This window comes from Astyanax mexicanus, chromosome 4, assembly GCF_023375975.1.
Source record: "Astyanax mexicanus isolate ESR-SI-001 chromosome 4, AstMex3_surface, whole genome shotgun sequence".
Lineage (NCBI taxonomy): Eukaryota > Metazoa > Chordata > Actinopteri > Characiformes > Acestrorhamphidae > Astyanax > Astyanax mexicanus.
The window spans coordinates 42845950-42866587 of NC_064411.1; the positions used below are offsets into that span (position 1 = coordinate 42845950).

The 20638-nt window shown below is 37.6% G+C and overlaps 1 protein-coding gene across 1 annotated transcript in view; it reads right to left on the reverse strand.

The window, feature by feature from the left end:
- rsrc1 (arginine/serine-rich coiled-coil 1) overlaps positions 1-20638 on the reverse strand; it is a 202106-nt gene that overhangs the window by 6145 nt on the left and 175323 nt on the right. The window contains exon 8 of the mRNA XM_022678771.2: positions 523-629. Within this exon, the coding sequence (XP_022534492.2) occupies positions 523-629 (107 nt within the window). The remainder of the gene's footprint in view (positions 1-522; positions 630-20638) is intronic.

The following is a 20638-nucleotide window of genomic DNA, read 5'->3' on the forward strand; positions in this document are numbered from 1 at the left end:
TAAAAGGGCTGTCCACAAACATTTGGACATACAGTACAATGCATGGCTCCGCCGACTGACTATATCTGGTTAAAGAGGAGGGAAAAAAAAAAAAAGTGTAAATTCCACTCTTCACCTAATCACCTGGCCCGATCCCTCATCAGCTCCTGAAGCTCCCCTGCTCCAGCCCTGCTGCAATCTATCACACCAGCCCATTCCAACTGTCCTCCTTTTGTCTCGGCCTGTGTGGATCAGTGAGCATTTGTTGCTAATCTAATTTCGGAGGCCAAACGTGAGCTCTGGGTGGGAGCTCTGGGTTCGGAGCAGCTGTTTCAGACCCGCTCCGGCTTTTGTGCACGAGCGGACGGACCACAAACGGCACTGAATGGAAAACGATTCCGCCTGTAGACACCTGTAGAATCGAGGGCCGTGGAGGAAGCAAATCGAATCAAACCCGTGAGGAGGAGGGGGAAACAAATGAAAAGAGAGAGAGAAAGAGAAGAAGACAGAGCGAAAAAGGGAAGGAATGAGAGAAAAGCGCACCTTGGTGGCATCCCGGGATGATTTGAAAGCCTGAGGAACAAAGGAGTCGCTCTCGATGGCCTCGATCTCCTTTATCCGCCTCACCTGCTCGGCGAGAGAGGCCTCCTCTGTAGGAAAAAAAAATAGAGAAGGGAAAAGAAGGGATGAGAATGAGAGGGGAGGTAGAGGGCAGGGTAGAGGTCAAACTGTAAGAGCAATGGTAATTCAGCAAATGTTAACTTACTGCACCTACTTTTACCATATTACTAGAATATAGAGTACTCTGGGAAGTGAGTGTACTCAGTTAAAGTAATGTAAAATCATTCAGTTTAAGATGCTGTCTGGATATTTACCTGGATTTATACAACTACACAACTGACCATCACCTTAACTGCAGTAACGGTCTATACAGCAGCTGTGGGATGATTCAATATATACAGTACATATAGTTTATCTCAGACCACAGGGTCAGATAGTGGGTGAAGGTTGGATGGAAAATTCCATTTTTGAAGTTGTGTGAGCATTTAATATTCCTTAATTCAGAGTGTCACGTGTATACCAAGAATATAACATAGAAAACATTATTACCACCCACAGTGGACAGCAGTGCAGTGGGTGATAATAATCATGACTGTCAACATATGGCTAGAATTGTTCATGCAAACTTATAAGCGTCTATGGCAGAAATCACATCAATATTCAATACAGAAGATTCTAAACGCATACACCACAGGACAGTGTAGCATTCTTTAAAAAAAAAAAAAAACAGTCATAAGACTGCTTTAAAAAAAAAAAAAAAAAAAAAAAAAAAAAGAGACCACTTAAAAATTATGAGTTTCTTTGATTTTACCAAATTGAAAACTTTTGGAATAAGTTAATCAAGAGGAAGATGGATGATCACAAGCCATCAAACCAAGCTGAACTGCTTGAATTTTTGCACCAGGAGTTAAGGCATAAAGTTATCCAAAAGCAGTGTGTAAGACTGGTGGAGGAGAACATGCCAAGATGCATGAAAAACCAGGGTTATTCCACCAAATATTGATTTCTGAACTCTTAAAACTTTATGAATATGAACTTGTTTTCTTTGCATTAATTGAGGACTAAAAGCTCTGCATCTTTTTTGTTATTTTAGCCAATTCTCATTTTCTGCAAATAAATGCCCTAAATTATAATATTTTTGGGGGAATTTGGGAAAAATGTTGTTGTAGTTCATAGAATAAAACAACAATGTTCATTATACTCAAACATACAGTATACCTATAAATAGCAAAATCAGAGAAACTGATTCAGACACTGAAGTGGTCTCTTAATTCTTTCTAGAGTTGTATATTATATATATATATATATATATATATATAAAAAATCACCTGAATAATATATTTTATTTCTGATCTGAATGCCATATGGACAAAAGTATTGGGACACTCAAACTAGATTTCTGAGCATTGTGAAGATTCGATTGCATTCAAATAAGGCAAAAAATATAAAGGAATAAAGGTTTTAAGTGTAATGTAACAAATGTGTGTACTACAAATAACGTCGGTCCATTCATTTTCTCCTGTTGCATCTGGTAAATGTTATTTAATGTAATTGTACACAATATAAGAAGCAGCTGGCACAATTAAAATGTATAAAAAAAGGATGAACAAAAAAGTTCCAAACAAGAACAGCTTTAAAAAAGTTAATCTGAAAAGAATGGTGTCATCTAAAACACTACCTATAACTTTAAAAGTGTGAAAGTAAATGAACACAGAGGTAAAAGACAGGAAACAGACAGATCTGAGAGTGGGAGAAAAAGCAGCAGCCATGAAAAAAACAACAACAAAAAAACAATAATCTCATTGTTCTTCACCTGTCAACTCATCTGCCAATCAGTCAATATGCACGTTTCTCCATCTACCCACTTATCCCTCCGTTCCCTCCGCTGCTCTCCGTGCTGCTGTCTATCTATCTATCCGTCAATCTGGAGGACAGCCGTGTGTTCCTCCGCAAGCTGTGCAGTTTAATAACTCTATCTCTAATGCTCTTATCCTATCAGCACCTACAGTAACTGCAACACACACACACACACACCAACACACACACTTATACAAATGCACAAACACACTCAGAATACTCTCTCTTACTAACACACACACACACACACAAGCATGACGAAACAATATAGCTAGTCTATCTAAAATCTCTAAATCGTCCGCACATGTCACAAATGGGCACACACACACAGCCGCATGCACACACACACACACACACACATGCACACAGGCTCACTAATGAGAGGAATTAATTCCATCCATTAACTGTAACTGATAATGGCTCGTCTTCTCGCTCTGTGTGTTTAATGAATAAATGAATATTTGCTCTGGCTTTTATGCGGGTTTGTGGCGACGGCAACAGCAGCAGCGGTAGCAGATAATCTCCGCCTCGCGTAAACACGCCGTTTACACCACTCTCATTATCTCACAACACAACACACAGCATACACACAAACTTAGTTATTATTTAGAGGAATACATGGATAATCCTGTTCTAGAACTACTAACTTTACTTCTATAAGATACTGCATTTTTTTTTGAGCAGTGGGTGCTGATACTAGTCCCTGTCCCATGACTTTTGGCATGCTAGTGTTTTTCTATATTTGTAACCAAGGTGATATATTGATATATAAAAAAATAATAATAGTTAAACACCATTATCTACATAATATCTGAGTTTACTTTTTATCCAATCAGAACAGTGGGATCTGCATTCTATATGGATTAAAGTAATGGGACAATTTCTCTATTAAAAAGATTCTTGAAAAATAAAGCTTGAAATAGATCTCTGAGCATTGCTGTGAGGATTTGATTGCATTCATAAGTTTGTGGCATTGGCAACAGCAGCTATCACACACACACACACACACACACACACACACACACACACACACACACACACACACTCACATGCACGCACTGTTTCTTCAAGTGGCATTCAGTGCTGATCCCATTTAGGAACTATTGATGTATTGACAACAGTTTTTTTTAGAGCACTGGGTCCTGTTCTAAAATCTCATGCTCTAATACAGGTCATAGCTGTCTGACAAAATCCTTCTATGCTAATTTTATCAGTTTAATTTTTACTTTATTCATGTATTAATGTAAATCTGGCAGTTTTTCTTTACATTACATCTAAATTCTATGTTTTTTTTCTGGACAGTAATAATATACTATTGTTTAAAGGGAATATAATAGTTAGAATTAGAATTATTATTCATTATAATAAGATACATTATTGTTCATGCTAAATATTGTATTCAATAATCATTAATAATATTCTATAATATCTTATATATCATAATATTAGACTAAAATAGAGAGAAACCCTTTGTGCAGTTTGTTAAGATGTTTGTCTCAATATTTCCAGTATGAAACATTCCATAAACCATTATTCATCCATTGAATTATCTCATTTTTATCTATTCTACTTTTGAAAAACAAATTTAAATACTTTTTTATTTACTTAATTTAATTTATTTTGTTTTTCAACTTTCTGGATCATTGAAAAAATTCACTGAAGAAATGTGCACTGCTCTATAATTAAAAAATATGTTCAAAATTCACATATATACACTTACATATATTCATTGTCAGAACAAAACCACATAGAGTGATGTGCAGGCCAGGACAAAAGTCATGGAATAGCTGTATGTACAGTCATGATGTGATTACATCAAGGAACAGCCTGGGAACAGCCACACCTGACCTGCATAAGTTGTGAGGTATTATCTTGTAAGGGAGGATGAATACTGGACAGTGTGCTTAAAAAAAGGCAATGTGTATGACTGTGTATATGTATGTATACTTTTTTTTTTCTAAGGGTGATACACTTGTGTAATGATTAAGGCCCACGTACACCCATCATTTTCTTAATTAAATGACTCAACAAAGACCTAAACAAAAACTTTGTAGCTCTACCTCACTGAGAAAAGAGTGTGTGTCTATATTTGTGTGTCTGTGTGTGTAAAAACAGAACCAAAAAAAAGCAAAAAGCAGACTAGGTCGCTCAAAAATAGTGTTCATTACCTTGAGAGTGCGGCAAGATGGAGTTTAAAAAAAGAAACTACAATATCCTCCAGGAGGCTGTGGCCTGTCCTTCACATGACAGCCCGGTCCAGAGCCCAATACCTCTCAATCACCCTCATATTAATCCATCCTGCCTGTGTGTGTGTGTCCGTATCTGTCTCATAGTGTAGTGTGTCTCTGTACGTGTGTGTGTATGTGTGCGGAGCATCTTAATGACTGATACAGCCCTACACACACACACACACACACCGAATCCGTCCGTATCGATGACAACCTATCCTCGGCCCGGGAGCCCATAAAAGCCTCATGCTTTTTGACAAACACATTATTGGTAGATAAAATGACTTCCATATGCTGTTTGTCAGATGTCAGTAGGGAAAGATATGTATTTCATAGGAAAAATAAAAAATAATGGACTTGGGGGGGGGGAGGGCAGACAGTGGAAAATCAATAGAGAGAGAGAGAAAGAAAGAGAGAGAGAGAGAGAGAGAGAGAGAGAGAGACGCTGCTGCCAGCCGCCCATCAGAGCAAGGCCAGGTCAAAGTTGATATTTAATATTGACACATTATCCAGGAAATTAATTTAGAGGCCTGACTCCATTGTCACTGCATTACACCACCCGCAGAGCTGTCTCTGTCCGCTCGCTGATCAGCAGTGAGGGAGAAAAAGCAGGAGCGAGAGAACAAGAAAGAGAAAGAAAACAGAAAACAAAAAAAAAAACAGAAAACAAAAAAAAACAGAAACAAAACAAGACAAAATACAAAATATTTCCAAACATTTATGGACACATTTCTTAAAATAAAGGAATTCATCTAGTTTCTAAGTTTAAAAGCCCCCATTGCTGACTCACATGTGCAGATGCTCACTCAACAAGTAAACAACTCACAAGTACACAACTAGAAGTGGACGTGTTTCCAATAGAATAGGACTCTCTGGAGCAGATAAGCATGAATCGACTGATACCATACCTACCTAATACCAGCTATGGGCTAGAGAGGTATAAAGCCCCAGCGCTAAGCTGTGGAGCAGTTGAACTGTGTTTCCTAGAATGATGGGGCTACATTCAAAACTTTTGGGATGCAATCAAATTCTCACAGCAATACACCTAAAAAATCTAATAGAATGCCTTCTAGGGACAGTACAGGCAATAATCCCAACAAAAGCAGCAAAATTTCCTTACCCATGCAGCTGTTACTCAGCTGTATATCCCCAATTACTAGTGATGCCACAACACAGGGAGGGCGAAGACTACCATATGCCTCTTCTGAAACATGTGAAGTCAGCCAGCATCACAGCGTGCTTGGTGGAAAGCGCAGGGACTCGGTTCTGATCCATCAGCTCACACACGCCTTGTGCTGATCAACATCACCCTTTGGAGTGATGAGGGGAAAGAGCGTCATCTACCCACCCAAAGAGAGCAAAACCAATTGTGCTCTCTTAGGCCTCCGGCAGCTGATGGCAAGCTACATGACCGGGATTCGAACCAGCAATCTCCCAAACATGGTGGCAGCGCTTTAGACCGCTGGACCACTCGGCACCCTGGATAATCTATTTTTAATACTTTTGATTTCAGAAGGATGAGAAGGTGAACACTTGTGTCCATAAAATGTAGGTCAGACTGTAAGGGGTTGATGACTTGTTCATATTTCATAGCCATTTTTGAAAGCATCACCTGTGTTATTGCATATAAATGTGATAAATGGAAAAGCAGTGCCTTCTACACCTTTACAAAGAGTTCTTTAGAAATTGCAGGGTTTCTACATACAGATAAACAGATATTTCTGACTGTGGCAAGAGTTTTGGTTATGTCTATAATTGCTGATTTTTTTCAAAACAGTCTCTAGAGGTTTATCATAATGGTTTGCAAAAGGAGAAGAACACATCAGGATCCAGATCTGTCAGCCAAGTGCGGTGTTCTCCAAAACTGAACACTGGAAGACTGTAGAAACCTAGCCTGATCTGATTGGTCTTGATTTCTGCTATTGAGACTGGTGGAGGTGGTATAAGGCACACTTCTTAGTTGTTAATTCCAGTTAATCATTGCTTAAATGTCACAAACTTACCAAAAATATTGCTGACCATGTGCATCCCTTCATGACCACAGTTCACCATTTCCATTAGGTTTCATAAACATGACACTGAGTTTGGAACTGGATACGAATATGTTCTATTGAGATTTATAGCATAAATATTTTTGGTACCACTTTAAAATAAGACATACGTAGAAAGGGCAACAATGACCTGTTGTTTGCCAAATAGTATACTCACAGTCATTTATTTTGTTGCCCTTTCTACGCATGTGTTATAACTTAACTATAAGATCATTAATGATTTTTAAGACCTTTACAACCTAATTAGTAAATAATAATAAACAAATTGTAAACCATTTATAAACCCTTTATAAAGGTAGTCTTATTTTAAAGTGGTACCAGATTTTTCGCTGGAATGTTAGCAATTGGGACTTTTCTGATCCATGTTTTGTTCACTGTGCTCCAAATATTGACTATATATGTGTTATAAACTTAGAATATTCTCTCATGGATATATTAATTATATTTTTACTGTGTGGCTGAACTTTTGTGGAATCAGTTATTGTAGTTATTAATTGCCCAGTCTGTGCAAATCTGTTAAAACATAAGATTTATATATTGTGTCATGTTTTACAAAGTTAGATCATTTTTATTTAATAGAAAAATGATAAAGAACAAAAAAGAAAATCATAAGCTACAATAATTGTCAAACTGTCAGTTTCAGAAACAGGTTGGTCATTTGTAACTTCCCAACAGATGGACAGTAGAGGGTGGTGTTGAACAACTCACTGTTTTGTTTGAGTGAGAGAGAGAGAGAGAGAGAGAGAGTTTGTGTGTATATGTGTGTGTGTGTGTGTGAGAGAGAGAGAGAGAGAGGGAGAGAGAATATAATATATTGCCATGGCTGATTAATTCCCGTAATTGAATGCATTACTTCCACGAGGCTAAATTACGACGGCCCTCGTTGCGGGGGCAAAATAAATATATAAATAAACATATAAACAGAGTAACTGCCCATCATCAGGCAGTTGGTCACAAATGACGGTAAATTCAAAGGTGCTTTAGAATGTCATGAACTTCAATTACGCGGCGAAAAGGCAACAAAACAGGGCTTAATGATGGCAGGAGCTGAGAATGAAAGCACACAGGAGGGAGGAGGGAGGGCCGAGCCAGCTCTATAGAAACAAACACAGTAATGAAACAGTGGATATGAAGAGAAAAGCAGCACTCAACCCCGGGACCTTACACCACACTGCGCAGTGCCTTACTCCTCCTTATCAGCCAGATTATTAAAACAGACCTTCACACACTGTTACACACACACACACAAAGACTGAGAGGGCTGTACCCATTCACCAACTGCAGGATTACATTTGATATGATACAGAGCTGTCAGAATTAGGACTCTCAATCTGAAAAATAAATGCACAATTTGCTGTGGTTAATTGTTGCTCTTAATCAAATCAATTTTTTCATTGCAACACTAAAACCTTTAGTAATGAATGTTTGAATGTAAAAAAAAAAATAATGAATGTAAAATCAACACAGTTGGATTTTATTTGCATTCAAAAATGTTTCTTTAATTTTTTTTTTTTAGCTTTGTACTTTTTATAAAGTTCACAAACAGTTTGCATATCATCAATGCAAAATATGAAAAATGAAGAAGAAAACTTTTTTTCTTAATGTTTAGATTGTTAAATCTCTTCTTTGTAGTTAAGGATTTATTTAACTCCTCCTATACATTTGTCTATTTGTATAAAGTTATTGTAAATCTATTTATATCCACCTGACTGTCTTTAATTGTACACACTGCAACCACATGATACTTTCCTGGACTTTATATTTACTAATGCTGTATTGTGCACTTCTAAGGGGACTTCTGAGGGGCTAACTCCATTTAGTTGGTTTTTATATACACTGTATTGTCGGTGCTGGGCCAAAACCTTGTATCTACATTTTTAACAATATTCACTTTTGACATAATGAATGCATCTTGCTAATTCTGTATCAAAATTTTATGATAAATAGACCAATAGAAATTCTCCAAAATGTCCTGGAATAATAATAAAAAATAAATAAATAAATAAAATACTACTAATAATACTAATAATAATACTAATAATAATAATAATAATAATAATAATAATAATAATGATAATAAAAACAAAAAAATATTAACATTCACTCTTGTAAAGCTGTTTTTTTTTGTTTGTTTTGATCATATGCGACTATACATGTGTACAATAAATGCCAAATGCTTGTGAAGATCTCTTCTAATTTAAATTCCTTAATACTCTGCCCGCAGTTTTACTTACTAAAGTTCCTGCTTCATTACTTCACTTAGTGGCGCTAATCAAATGAATCAGGTAAACCTATGAAAAAGACTATTAGTTGTCAAATTCTATAAAACTGACACCAATAAATCCATAATTCCTGGTATTTGCTAATTTAGGAGTATTTTATCCTCTTCAGTAACACATGTCGTAAAGTATCACAGAGAGTCGTCCTGCGTTACTGTATATCTGAGTATCATGATACCATGATAATATAGTATCGTGAGATGCCCTGTGATCGCCCACCCCTAGTGCACAGTAATGTATCCCTACCATGCACATATTAGTGTAAGGCTTTGTTATGATAGCACACACATATAACCTACAATATAAGTAGTGAATGACAGAGTAATCAAAACCAAACACAAACCAAAAATTTTCTAACTATAATGGACATGGTAACAAGACCCACAATACCACTTACTTACTTACACAGACATGCAGACACACACACACACACACACACACACAGCCTGCCCTCTCCTCTCCCCTCTCAGCACCAGGCGAAGATATGTAATTCAACGCTCAATTTAGCCCCCCCTGTCTCAGTGGAGAGTTTTTTGCCTGCTAATTGATAGAAATTAAGCCATTAATCAAGCCACCAGCCATCATTCAAGCTGGAGAAGATGAATACAAACTTTCATAACAACCACCTTCCCCATTTTAGGCCTCATTAGCATTAATTTTTAATGCAATTATGCTATTCTTTTACGCTGAGCTCATAAATTACGGCCCTTTTGTTGCCGACCGGCCTTGTAAAAGCCCGAGTGATGCTTTGTAGTCTGAGCTTTAAGGCAATTACTGGCTTCTTCGCTCTTTTATCCCGCTGCATTTCCAATAACCTTCCATCTAATGATTTATCCCGGCAAGCCCCTGACACCCACCCAGCGCTGCGCTGCTCCCATTAGCGCCGGGGCTTATTTATCTGCTCAAATCTGGAGTCTAAATAAAGACTGGGTCCACTCCTGATGGAGGCTGCTTGGAAAGTGTATGGTGGAGGCGGCTTAGGGGAATTGCTTGTGGACGAAGGGAAGAAAACACACCAGCTACGGAAGGCTGCGGAACGCTTGATTTGTTCAGACTAGAAGTTTTTAAAAATGAAAGGAATACTCCAGCACTCTGCAGCTTAATTTGTGTGTGTCAATTAACTTTCGACATCATTGTGGACCATTATTTTACAGCAAATAGAAAAAAAACAACAACAACAACAACAAGAAGGAATACGGCTAAAGAAACTGCCTATTGGCTTTTATTATAAATGTGTTTCCACTTATTTTAATACATAACAAAGCAACATACTACTACTGTTCACGATAACTTACCATATAGTACTGAAGGAGTTTTATATAAGGATAAAACAAGCAATAAAACAATTGGCAAACAATGGCAAACTAACGCTATTCTTTGTTTTTAAATTTTTTTTGAGGAGGTGGTGAGGTCAAAATCCTCAAGTTCACTCAGTCTGCTGGCCAGATTAGCTACATGTGAGATGGAATCATTTTATATGGATAAACTACAAATTTCTATGCAGCAAAATTATACAATATCTCATTCACCAAGCTGAATAAAGAGTGTAAGTAGGTGATAAATATCTTATACGTAGGCATGACACGATAATTACATTATCGACCTACTATACAACATATGGAACCAACCTTAATATTTAATTTTCTTGCATCTTGTTAACATACCAATAAACTGGAATATTTATAACAAATTTTAATACGTTTTTTTTGTCTTATAAAATGGTATAATTGTATTTGTATGGAATTATATGGTCTCAGAATGTTAAAAATATCATTTATCCCAATAATTTCTGCGACAATATATCATCCAAAAAAAAAGTTGCATGTGTGTAAAAAGCCTAATTTACGTTGGATCATTATGTTTATAGAGATGAAAAATAATCCTTACGTAGTAGAAAAGCATACGCATCTTGGTTTAAATCACTAGCATTAGCATGTAGCACACATACAATATATTCAGAGCAACCCAGTATTCTAACAAATTTGTTTGTCTGAGTGCCACTCTTTAATAATACTTATGAATATATACTGTAGTCTTATGCAACTGTTTGGACTCAATGGCCAAATGATATGCAGTGTTTTGTTGATCAAGTGAAAATAAAAAAATCTATATTTTACAGTAATCAAAGGTAAATATAAACATTCTAAGCATTTTAGAGCACAAATACTTAAATTAACATATTGAAATAAAATAAAACATATTGAATATCGTGTACATCGTATATTGGGACTGCCTTTCAGTCCTTTCAGGCCCAAAGCAAACATATTCCCTTTTTTGCACAACATAAAATGTTGAAGCACCCCTGGTGTACAGTAAAACATCATAACAAAATCAGAATAATAAACAAGATTAGGGCAGGGATGGTTCATTAATGACCCTGATTTTGGAAATATATTGTTTTGGAACATTTCGGAATGCTTTGTAAATGCAGCAGTATAATAGAAGTGTAAATGCTGCATCTTCATCGTCCCATACTAATTTCCAAATTTTCTAAAAGTCAAAATTTATTCTGCAATTTTACATTTCTATGTTTTTGCTAAAATTCAAGGATTTTAAGTGCACCTTATAGTAAGAAAAATATGGTATATATTTTCTTTTCTTTTATTTAATTTGTATGGTTATAATGCTCTTTCAAGCACTTTACAATAATTGCTAAATAAATTAATCCCTACTTTAATTGACCACTCTAAAAAAAAAAAATTTAATCTATTTAAAAATAATTAGATTCTTATTATAAATCAACCCCAAAACATTTAACTAAAATTAAACAAAAACCTGTTAGGTATATTGTATGCTATACAAGATACATATGAACTGCACAGCACTACAACTACTACTACAACTGGGTGATCAGAGGGGTCTAGGGGGCCGGCTTTAAACAAAGCAGAGGGAATGAAAAAGGTGTCTGGCTGGCAGTCAGGTAATAGTTTTGGACTGCATTGATTAGGCCGGCTGACAGCTTCCGATGCTATCCCTGAAAATGCATCAAGTGCGTAATGAGCAGCTATTAGGCCCATCGATTTGCTGATTTCAATTGATAGCTACCAGGCCAAAGCGGCACGTCAATATTTGCATAACTAATACCCTGCTGCTGCCGGCCTTGACAAATGAGATCTCAATGAAGAGAGAGAGAGAAAGAGAGAGAGAAAGAGAGAGAGAGAGAGAGAGAGAGAGAGAGAGAGTACATAGGGATGTAGAGAGCAGACAGACTACAGGCCTGTTTATGGCCTAATTGAGCAACACAACCATATCTGAACCACAATCTCACACATACACACACACTCTCCCTTTCCTCGCTCACAGAAGGCCCAAATAATTAATCAGTAGTGTGATGGCTCTGATTTGGCCAGCATTGTGATTTGGTCATGCAAGCAGACAGGCAGCCTCTCTCTCTCTCTCTCTCTGCTCTCTTTAGCGTGGGGTCACATGTGAGGACACAGTGGCAGCTCGTGCCAGATTTCACTGATGTCCCCAGAGATCGAGGGTTGAGCACAATGAGGTGAATGACGCGTGTGTGTGTGTGTGTGTGTGTGTGTGTGTGTGTTTGTGTGTGTGCTCGAGTGCTCATGTCTGTGTATGCTGAGCTACCTTGCTTCTCAGCAGGTGGTGGTGGACTTTAACTGATGGGACACAATGGAATATCGCACTCCCTTGGGAAGAGGAGCATTGGCCATTTGAGTGCACGCGTTCTCCTACAGCATCGCTTTAATACATATTAATGTTTCTACCAAAGAGATGCTAAAAGAACCCTAGCAGACCTCTGCTATTTAAATGATGCAGGTGCAAGGCATGAAAAGACTGTTTGGCAGGGTTTTAAACAGCAATAAGCCTTATGATGTGCACAGGGTGTAAGATGCTGCCATCTTGAAGGTAGCATATGTTGCTCTAATATCTCAATGTATTTTTCTGCAATATTGCTGCATTACAGAACTGGATTGGACTTGTTGCTGATAACAGTCTGGATGATTCTTTTTAGTTTCCAGGACAAACAGAATCCATTTCTACCAAAAAAAAAAAAAAAAAAAAAAACTGGGATGCCTCAGAGCCCAGAACAGTTGACATGGTTCTGGACATGGTTAACATAAAGCATAAAGTTTTGCACAGCAATGTTTAAAGTGGCATTTGTAAATGTAATCCCTTGTCCATGTGTTTCTATGCGCTATTATTGAATGACTGATCTTGATGTTCTTTATGCACATAAATACCTCCTGATATCTCGAATCGTTAAACAATATTATGCATTGTAGAAGGAGAAAAACGCAAATAATGTTTTAGATATTTCAATTTCAATAGACTTTCTATGCAATTGTTGACAAACTAGAGGTTTTCTGCACATCTTTGCTTCTTAAAATATCAGCCTTAACTGCATAGTTGAGATTAGTTGTTACTTGTTTTGAGTTTTGAGATACGATTTAAGCATAAACACATATTTAATATCTAACTCTCTGAATAAAATGAACTTTCTGATAAATGATTCATTATTTTAAGTACTTTAAATATCTATTTATTTCCATTTAAATACAGTCATGTTTTACTTTCTGTTCTGAAAGTAGGAGTGTGCAATATAGCAAAAATATCACAATATTTTATAAATGGAAAATATTTTCTGGATATTTTTCACTGGATTTTTTTGGGTGCAGTAGTAAATAAAACTGTGCTCTTGACGACACATGACATCAGTAGATCCAACCTTTAATGTTTGTGTGCAATTGTGTTTCTCTAAGTGAGAGCCAACTCTAATAAGCTCCAGCTGTGTGTGTCTACAGAGGGCCTTGCGTATCTGCGACCCATCATAGCACTGCAGTTGTAATTCTGACAGTGTGTGTGTGTGTGTGTGTGTAAGCTCTACAAAACTTGGCTTTGCTCTTTAAGCGAGAGTAAGGCCAGAAAGATCAGTCTGCCCCTGCCATGGTTGTGCACTTGTAATGCAATACATTACAATATTAGCTGATATTCAGCAACAAAGCAAATGCAATAACAGCAGATTGATCGTATATATACACACACACACACACACACACACAGTTGAATATATTTGTGAGCGAGACTCCTACAGTGGCCCATCTGTACATAACCTGCTATTATAAAGCTCGGGCCATTTCAGATGTCCTGGCGACAGCCTGCCAGTTACTTGCGGGTAGAGGCCAGTTGTCATATAAAAGATACATTAAGGCTGCTTACAAAACATAAAGGTCTACGAGATGAAAAAAGCCAGACAGAAAGAGAACTAGAGAAAAGGGAAGAAAGGGATTAGACGAATGAACGAATGGGGGAAGAAAGAAAAGTGCAGTGCTCTCCGTTTTCCGCTCAGCAGCTGTTTCATAAATAACTCCACAATTAGAAAAACACCCCAGTACTAATTACTTAATTGGAGCAGGCCTTTAAAATAAAAATGAGGTCATGCGAGTCTAGTGAACTCTAGTGAAATGCTTAGATTTACGCACCACGACCACATGACCACTGACCACCAACATCGCCCCCTCCTCGCTATGCTATGCTAGTTTTAAACATGCGTGCTAAATCCAGTATCGACAGTGTTGTGTCATTCTCAATATTCATTAGTCATTATTTAATTGGTGTCCTAATCACCACAGTAGGGGTTTAGCACCCACCCACCCACTCGATCCAGGCCGTGTTCAGGTATGAGGTGGTCACTGCTGATGCCGCCTTGGCAGTTTAGCTAATGAAGAGTAGTGGCCCCGTGACCTCCACCTGGATGCACTAAAATAAAGGCACTTTTACTGAGCCGTAGTGCTGTGCACTGCAGTTGGATTTCACTGAGGGGAAAAGGAGGGCCCGGGGCTAACTATTGACAATATTCTTGTACAGCAATTGGCTGAAACCTACAATGAGGTACACAATGCGTAAACTACAGAATAATAAGGCAGGGTAAAAAAAAAAAAAAAAAAAGAATTCTCAATTCGAAACACTATTTATTTAATTATCCAATATTGGTTCAAGAAAAATTATATATATGCTTGAGATCAATATTTAGAATTGGCCTTTTTTGAACCAAACGTCTTAATGTAATATAAACACTAATATATTTTTATATATATATAGATATAGATTTGGTGAAAATCTCTTTTCATATCTAAAAAAAAAAAAACAGTTGTTTAAACTGAAATATCCCTAAATAAATTAAACTGAATCAGAAATCAAATCATATTTAGACCTTGCGAATCAGAATCAAAATGATTTAGAAAATTCAAACAACTTACTGTTATTTGTTGGCTTGATATATTAAATACAAAACATTTAAAAATGATTTTTAATAAAATGATGAAGCTTGCCACTGAAATATAAATTCTATAATATATAAGTATGAACTAACATGCCAAAAATCACAAGATAGCAATAATCAACTTTTTTTTTGTATCATGAAGTGTTAAATCAAAAAAGGGAATGGGAACACCTACACCTTTCCAAGATGTGAGGTCTTATCTTGTAAATGAGTTTTGTACAACACTGGCCAGCGTTCAGTGGGTGATAATGATCGTGACCGGTGGCATCTGGCCAAAATTGTCCATGCATGCAGTGAAAGCAGGAAGTGACTCCACATACATTTCCTGCACATTCTTTACCATGAGTAATCACACTTGTTTTGCTTTAAATATTTGATATTAAAATTTAATAAAACAAATAATGACAAATAAAATGCAGAATGGAGATAGATTTATGTTAGTGGTGTCAATGATACAAAAAAATAAGTATATTATTGACGAGAATATTCTGAGATCATGATTAAGCAAACTTGCTATTATTATTACTATGCTAAAAATGCTATTATTGTGTATGTACGAGAGAGAGAAAGAGTGAGAAAAAGAGAGAAAGCAAAAGAGAGAGTGAGAGAGAGCAGATCATAGACAAGGGAGGAGGAGTGAGAGTTAGTTATGAGATTTAATTCATATTTCAGCATTAATAAAACATAATATACCTCCTGAACTCAACAGTAATACAGTAATAGTGCTTACATCGCTAAATAAAACAAATAAAATGACACCAGGCTTTGTTAACTTATTAAATTATAATTTTACATTATTATTAGAAACACTTATTACCAATTTATATAGGTTTATTTTTTTTTTTTATTAAATGCTTGGGGATTTTCCACAGGAGAAAATCTGCTAAGGGCACAGAAACACTCCTCTAATCCAAAACCCCTCCAAAAAAAACAACACATGTATGCCGGGCCGGTTGTTAGCAGGCACTCTGGCAGCTCAACAAGGTTAAAAGTGCATTAAGAGTATAGGCTGAAGCCAGAGACTCAGTCGCTGAGTGACATTAAACATGTGGTCGCCACGGTTAAATGCTGGTGGCCCGGGCTGGCCACAGAGTGACCCTTCACCCTGGCGTGTCCCAAAATGACACCCAATCACAGAGGCCCTGCCCGCCTACTCAAGTGTGTGTGCGTGTTTGTTTAGGATCACCAGTCCCTTCTTGATGAGGTGTGAATGAGCCCACCACCCACACACAGCGCTTAACACCCTGTCCCAAGCAACCCTTCTCTTTACTACACCATAAATACACACACACACACCAAAAAAACCTCCTCACCATGGAGGCACATATTACATCCTTTGTAAACCTCAGACACCCTGCAGCACACATCGTCACATAGCTGTTTATGTCAATGTCAAACCCCCACAACAAAGTGTGTTACCGCCTGAGTGTAAAACATTACGCTGTTCTAAAGCAGTGCAAGAAATAACATCAAATAAAATACATAACAAAAAAATAAAAGGCCAAAAATGTGTGATGTAATTTTGCCCTTAAGAAAACATACCTGTTCAAAAGTTTAGTAACTGTGCACAAACAGCTTAACAGTATAATCTCCATAGGAACGTATTATCTACACAGAAACCTAAGGCATAAAGTAGCTACACACACTTTGTAATATTATTATTGATGCTTTTAAAATTTGAGAAATGTGAAAATCACATTTACAAATCTCTTCAAAAGAATGTTTAGCATTTCTTTCTGCCAGCATTGAATATAGGACAGTTGGGGAGCCATGTCATCTGCTTGCAGAGGAGGCTAAAATGAAAATGTAAAGGATCGGGCAAGTATGTTTTGGGCCCTAAACCTAATTGAGCACTTGTGGGTCATCCTCAAGTGGAGGACAATGTGCCCAACATCCAATAGCTCCTTAATGACCTTATGGAGGAGTGGATTCTAGTAGCAACCTGCTGATAAATAGCATACCCAACAGGGTTAAAGGGGCACTAAACCCCCTGATTTCAAATTTGTAAAAGGCTGAAAAAAATGTGAGTAGTTCGAGAGGAGCACTGGGTGATGTATGGGTTTAGAGGCAGGGCAGGAGGGAGAGGTGATTGGCTGAAGCACAGAGGTAGAAATTACCACAATAAAAGCGTTTTTTTTAAAGATTAGGACATTTTTATATACATTTCAAGCAAAACTAGTATGTTTCATTATTTTAAAGGAACACATTTCAGCTATTCATGGAAAAAACATGGTTTAGGAGTTTAAGGCAGTGCTAGATAAAAATGGTGACCACACAAAATACTTTTACCTAGGGGTGTACTCACTTTTGTTGCCAGCAGTCTAAACATTAATAGCTGTCTGCTAATTTATTTTGAGGGCACGGCAATTTTTTTTACAGTGTTATAAAGGCTGTACACTGTCTACTTCACATTGTATCAAACGAAAATTTGTCCAACGAAAATATAAAATTAATTATTTAAAAGAATGTGTAAAAAAAAAAAGGGGCGTAATCACTTTTGAGTAAGACTGTATATAGTATATATGTGTATTTGTATTGTATTTTTTTTGGGAGATGCAGGTGTACTTAAAATGTACACTTTAAAAAAAATAAAATAAAAGGACAATATTACTATTAAATCAGCCTAAGATAGCTCATAGTTTAATGGTATGGCTACGAAATATGGTAACAATTCTAGAAATCTTTTGTTTTTTAACAATACTAATACTAATAAATATTTATTGCACAAAAGTTCCAGAAAATTCATCTTGTGTTAATCTGTTATTATCCATTTTAAGTGTAAGTGTAGGCTCTTAATTCTTAAGTTAAAGATTAAATAATTTCATGGAGATGAATCTCTGTTGATCAAAATGCTGGTATATTTTGCTTAATCCCGACCATATGGGAAACTGACCATGACTGTGCTGATGTGGATGAAGTTCAGCACAAACCACAGTTAAACTATATAACATCTAAGTTCAGATATTCAGGTAAGCAACATCAAAGTGACAACAATCTATCACAGTTTTTCATGTGATGTGTCAAAAATGTATTGGAACCATCCACCACATCACCAGATGACTTACATATACTATATATACTGTAAGTGTCCAAAAGGTTCACTTACTCAGGTCACACTTGGGTTATAATCCTGCGCCACACATGGCTCTAGTTGTCACTGAAATGGAATGGGAGGGGAATGGGTGTTGGTGGGGAGTTGAGGGGTGGTGGTGTTGGGTGGGTTGTGGGGATTGTTGGCAAGCTGTGTTGGGGGCGGGGCACTTAATCACCCGCCATGTCTTCTGAAAAAAGGAGGGTGAGGGTGCGGTTTAACTTTAAATTTGCTATGATGAAAAATCAATAAAAAGGTAATTGCTTGGCTTATCACTGCGCGGGGGAACAAATTGGGCGGAGAGGGGCTGGCGTCCATGTGGATTTGGCTGCGGCACGACGCGTTTTTTTTTTTTTTCTTCACTCCCTCCTCCCTTCTTCTGGGTTCAGCGGGCCGGGCGGCGAGAAAAGGTCTCCGCGTGATAATTAAATCTTCTCGCACTGATTTTCCGCCAAATTTATTTCCCCTGGGTCCACAACTCTGATTCGCTGCTTATAGGCCAGGCATAACTAATCACTTCAGTGTTTTGTGTGTGTGTGTGTGTGTGTGTGGGTGTGTGTGTAAGGGACGGGGTAGGGGGGGAGTAGAGGGACGATGGACGGGCACTAGAGGAAAGTGACTGAACACATACACGCCAACTTACTCCAATAACACAAGCGTTAATGTGCATTAAACGCTGCAATTAGCGTAATATGAGCTTAATAAATATGTCTACGCCAATAGCAATCAATACAGCAGGTTATGAGAACTGCTGCACGCTGTTAATATTGTGTGTCACAGCAGCTTGGCCAACAGAGGCCTGTCCACGAGCAGGCTGGACATGATAACACTATAAAAGGCAGCAGGTGAATCCATCACTAGCCGCTGTCACTGACTGGCAGGCTAATGACTGAGGATGCTGCCACTTGAGGGAAATGGGAAATCGATACCAGCAGATTTCTGCTAAATAACAAGTCACTGAGAATAAAACATAAAAATGACCAAAAAATAAAGCCACGGAGGATATTGATGGAGTTTGAAGTGATTGGAGGAAGGTTATTGTAGAGAAATGCAGACGCACACAGAGGTAAGTAGCGTCTAGTTTCGATAAAAGTGTACAGTTTAATTTATGTTGGTACAGATCAGGGCCAGACAATAAAATGTTCACAATATGTATATCGTGATGAACATCATCATAAAATGGCACAATAACTTATAATACAATATTGTCAGTACTTCTGGAACGCTGACCAATTGCTATACATGTATCATGTGGCACACAACAATCAGCCACACCATTAAAACTGAAAAATGGGCAAGCCCAAGAACAAATTGGGCGTTAATTTACAGAAAGCTAAGATTCACAAATTTCTCCAGCACTAAGGCTGGAGCATTAGCATTAGCCTGACAGCTCTACAATGAGGAACCCCTGAGTGCTCCAGTAAGCCAGGGTGATATTAGCTAGCAGTTCATCCCACATAGTTTGTTTTAATACAGTAAACATGCAGACTACAGTCCGATATACTCACCACTGAATGGCGAAAGAGCTAGCGAGGTAAGTGGATAATGCTAATGCTGCTCCAGTCCTGGTGCTGGAGAACTAAACTGAAACTCCTGTATAACACTGTACTTCTGCAGAGGGGCTTTACTGCTCCTTACAACCTGACTGGTAAAATTCACACATAAGGTGCACTGGATTAAAAGACGCACAGTTGATTTTTGGGGAAATTAAAGGATTTTGAGTGCACCTTATAGTGCGAAAAATATGGTATTTACACAGTAGCTATGACTTGACTCTCTAGCAGGCTTTTTAAAAGCTATATTAAATCCTATTACAATACATCTACACTTCACACCATGTGATAATCGCTTTCGTTAACTATCTATTTCGCCTAATCCTAAGTGATGAGACGGACATTGAGATGTGATGTTTACCAGGTGGCGTGTTTCGCTGCTTGTCCTTCACGTGCTGACGGGCCTGGCGGTAATTAAAACACTGAAAGCGGAGAGGGGCGTGTGTGCTCCGGGCCGCGGGGGTCGCTCGCCTGTAGCTTCTAATTTGTGCCCCATTTGTATTCATGACGGGAGCGCGCTAAATATTTAACAGCAGTCCGGTTGGAGTTTGGGCTCGGAGGTCAAATCATTTGATTTCTGGGCATCAGTGTCCATTCCCTTCCAAGCAGCCTTCCATCATGCCTTGTGTTCATCTTCCGTAATTTAATTACACTGAGATAAGACAAGCTGTTATTACTCGGAATTGTATTAATATCATTTGTATTATTGTTTTTTTTTTATATGTTGTTGTATACAGTCACTCTCTGGCTGAATAGCAGGTCATTAAGCGGGTCTAATTAAAAGGGAAAAAAAAA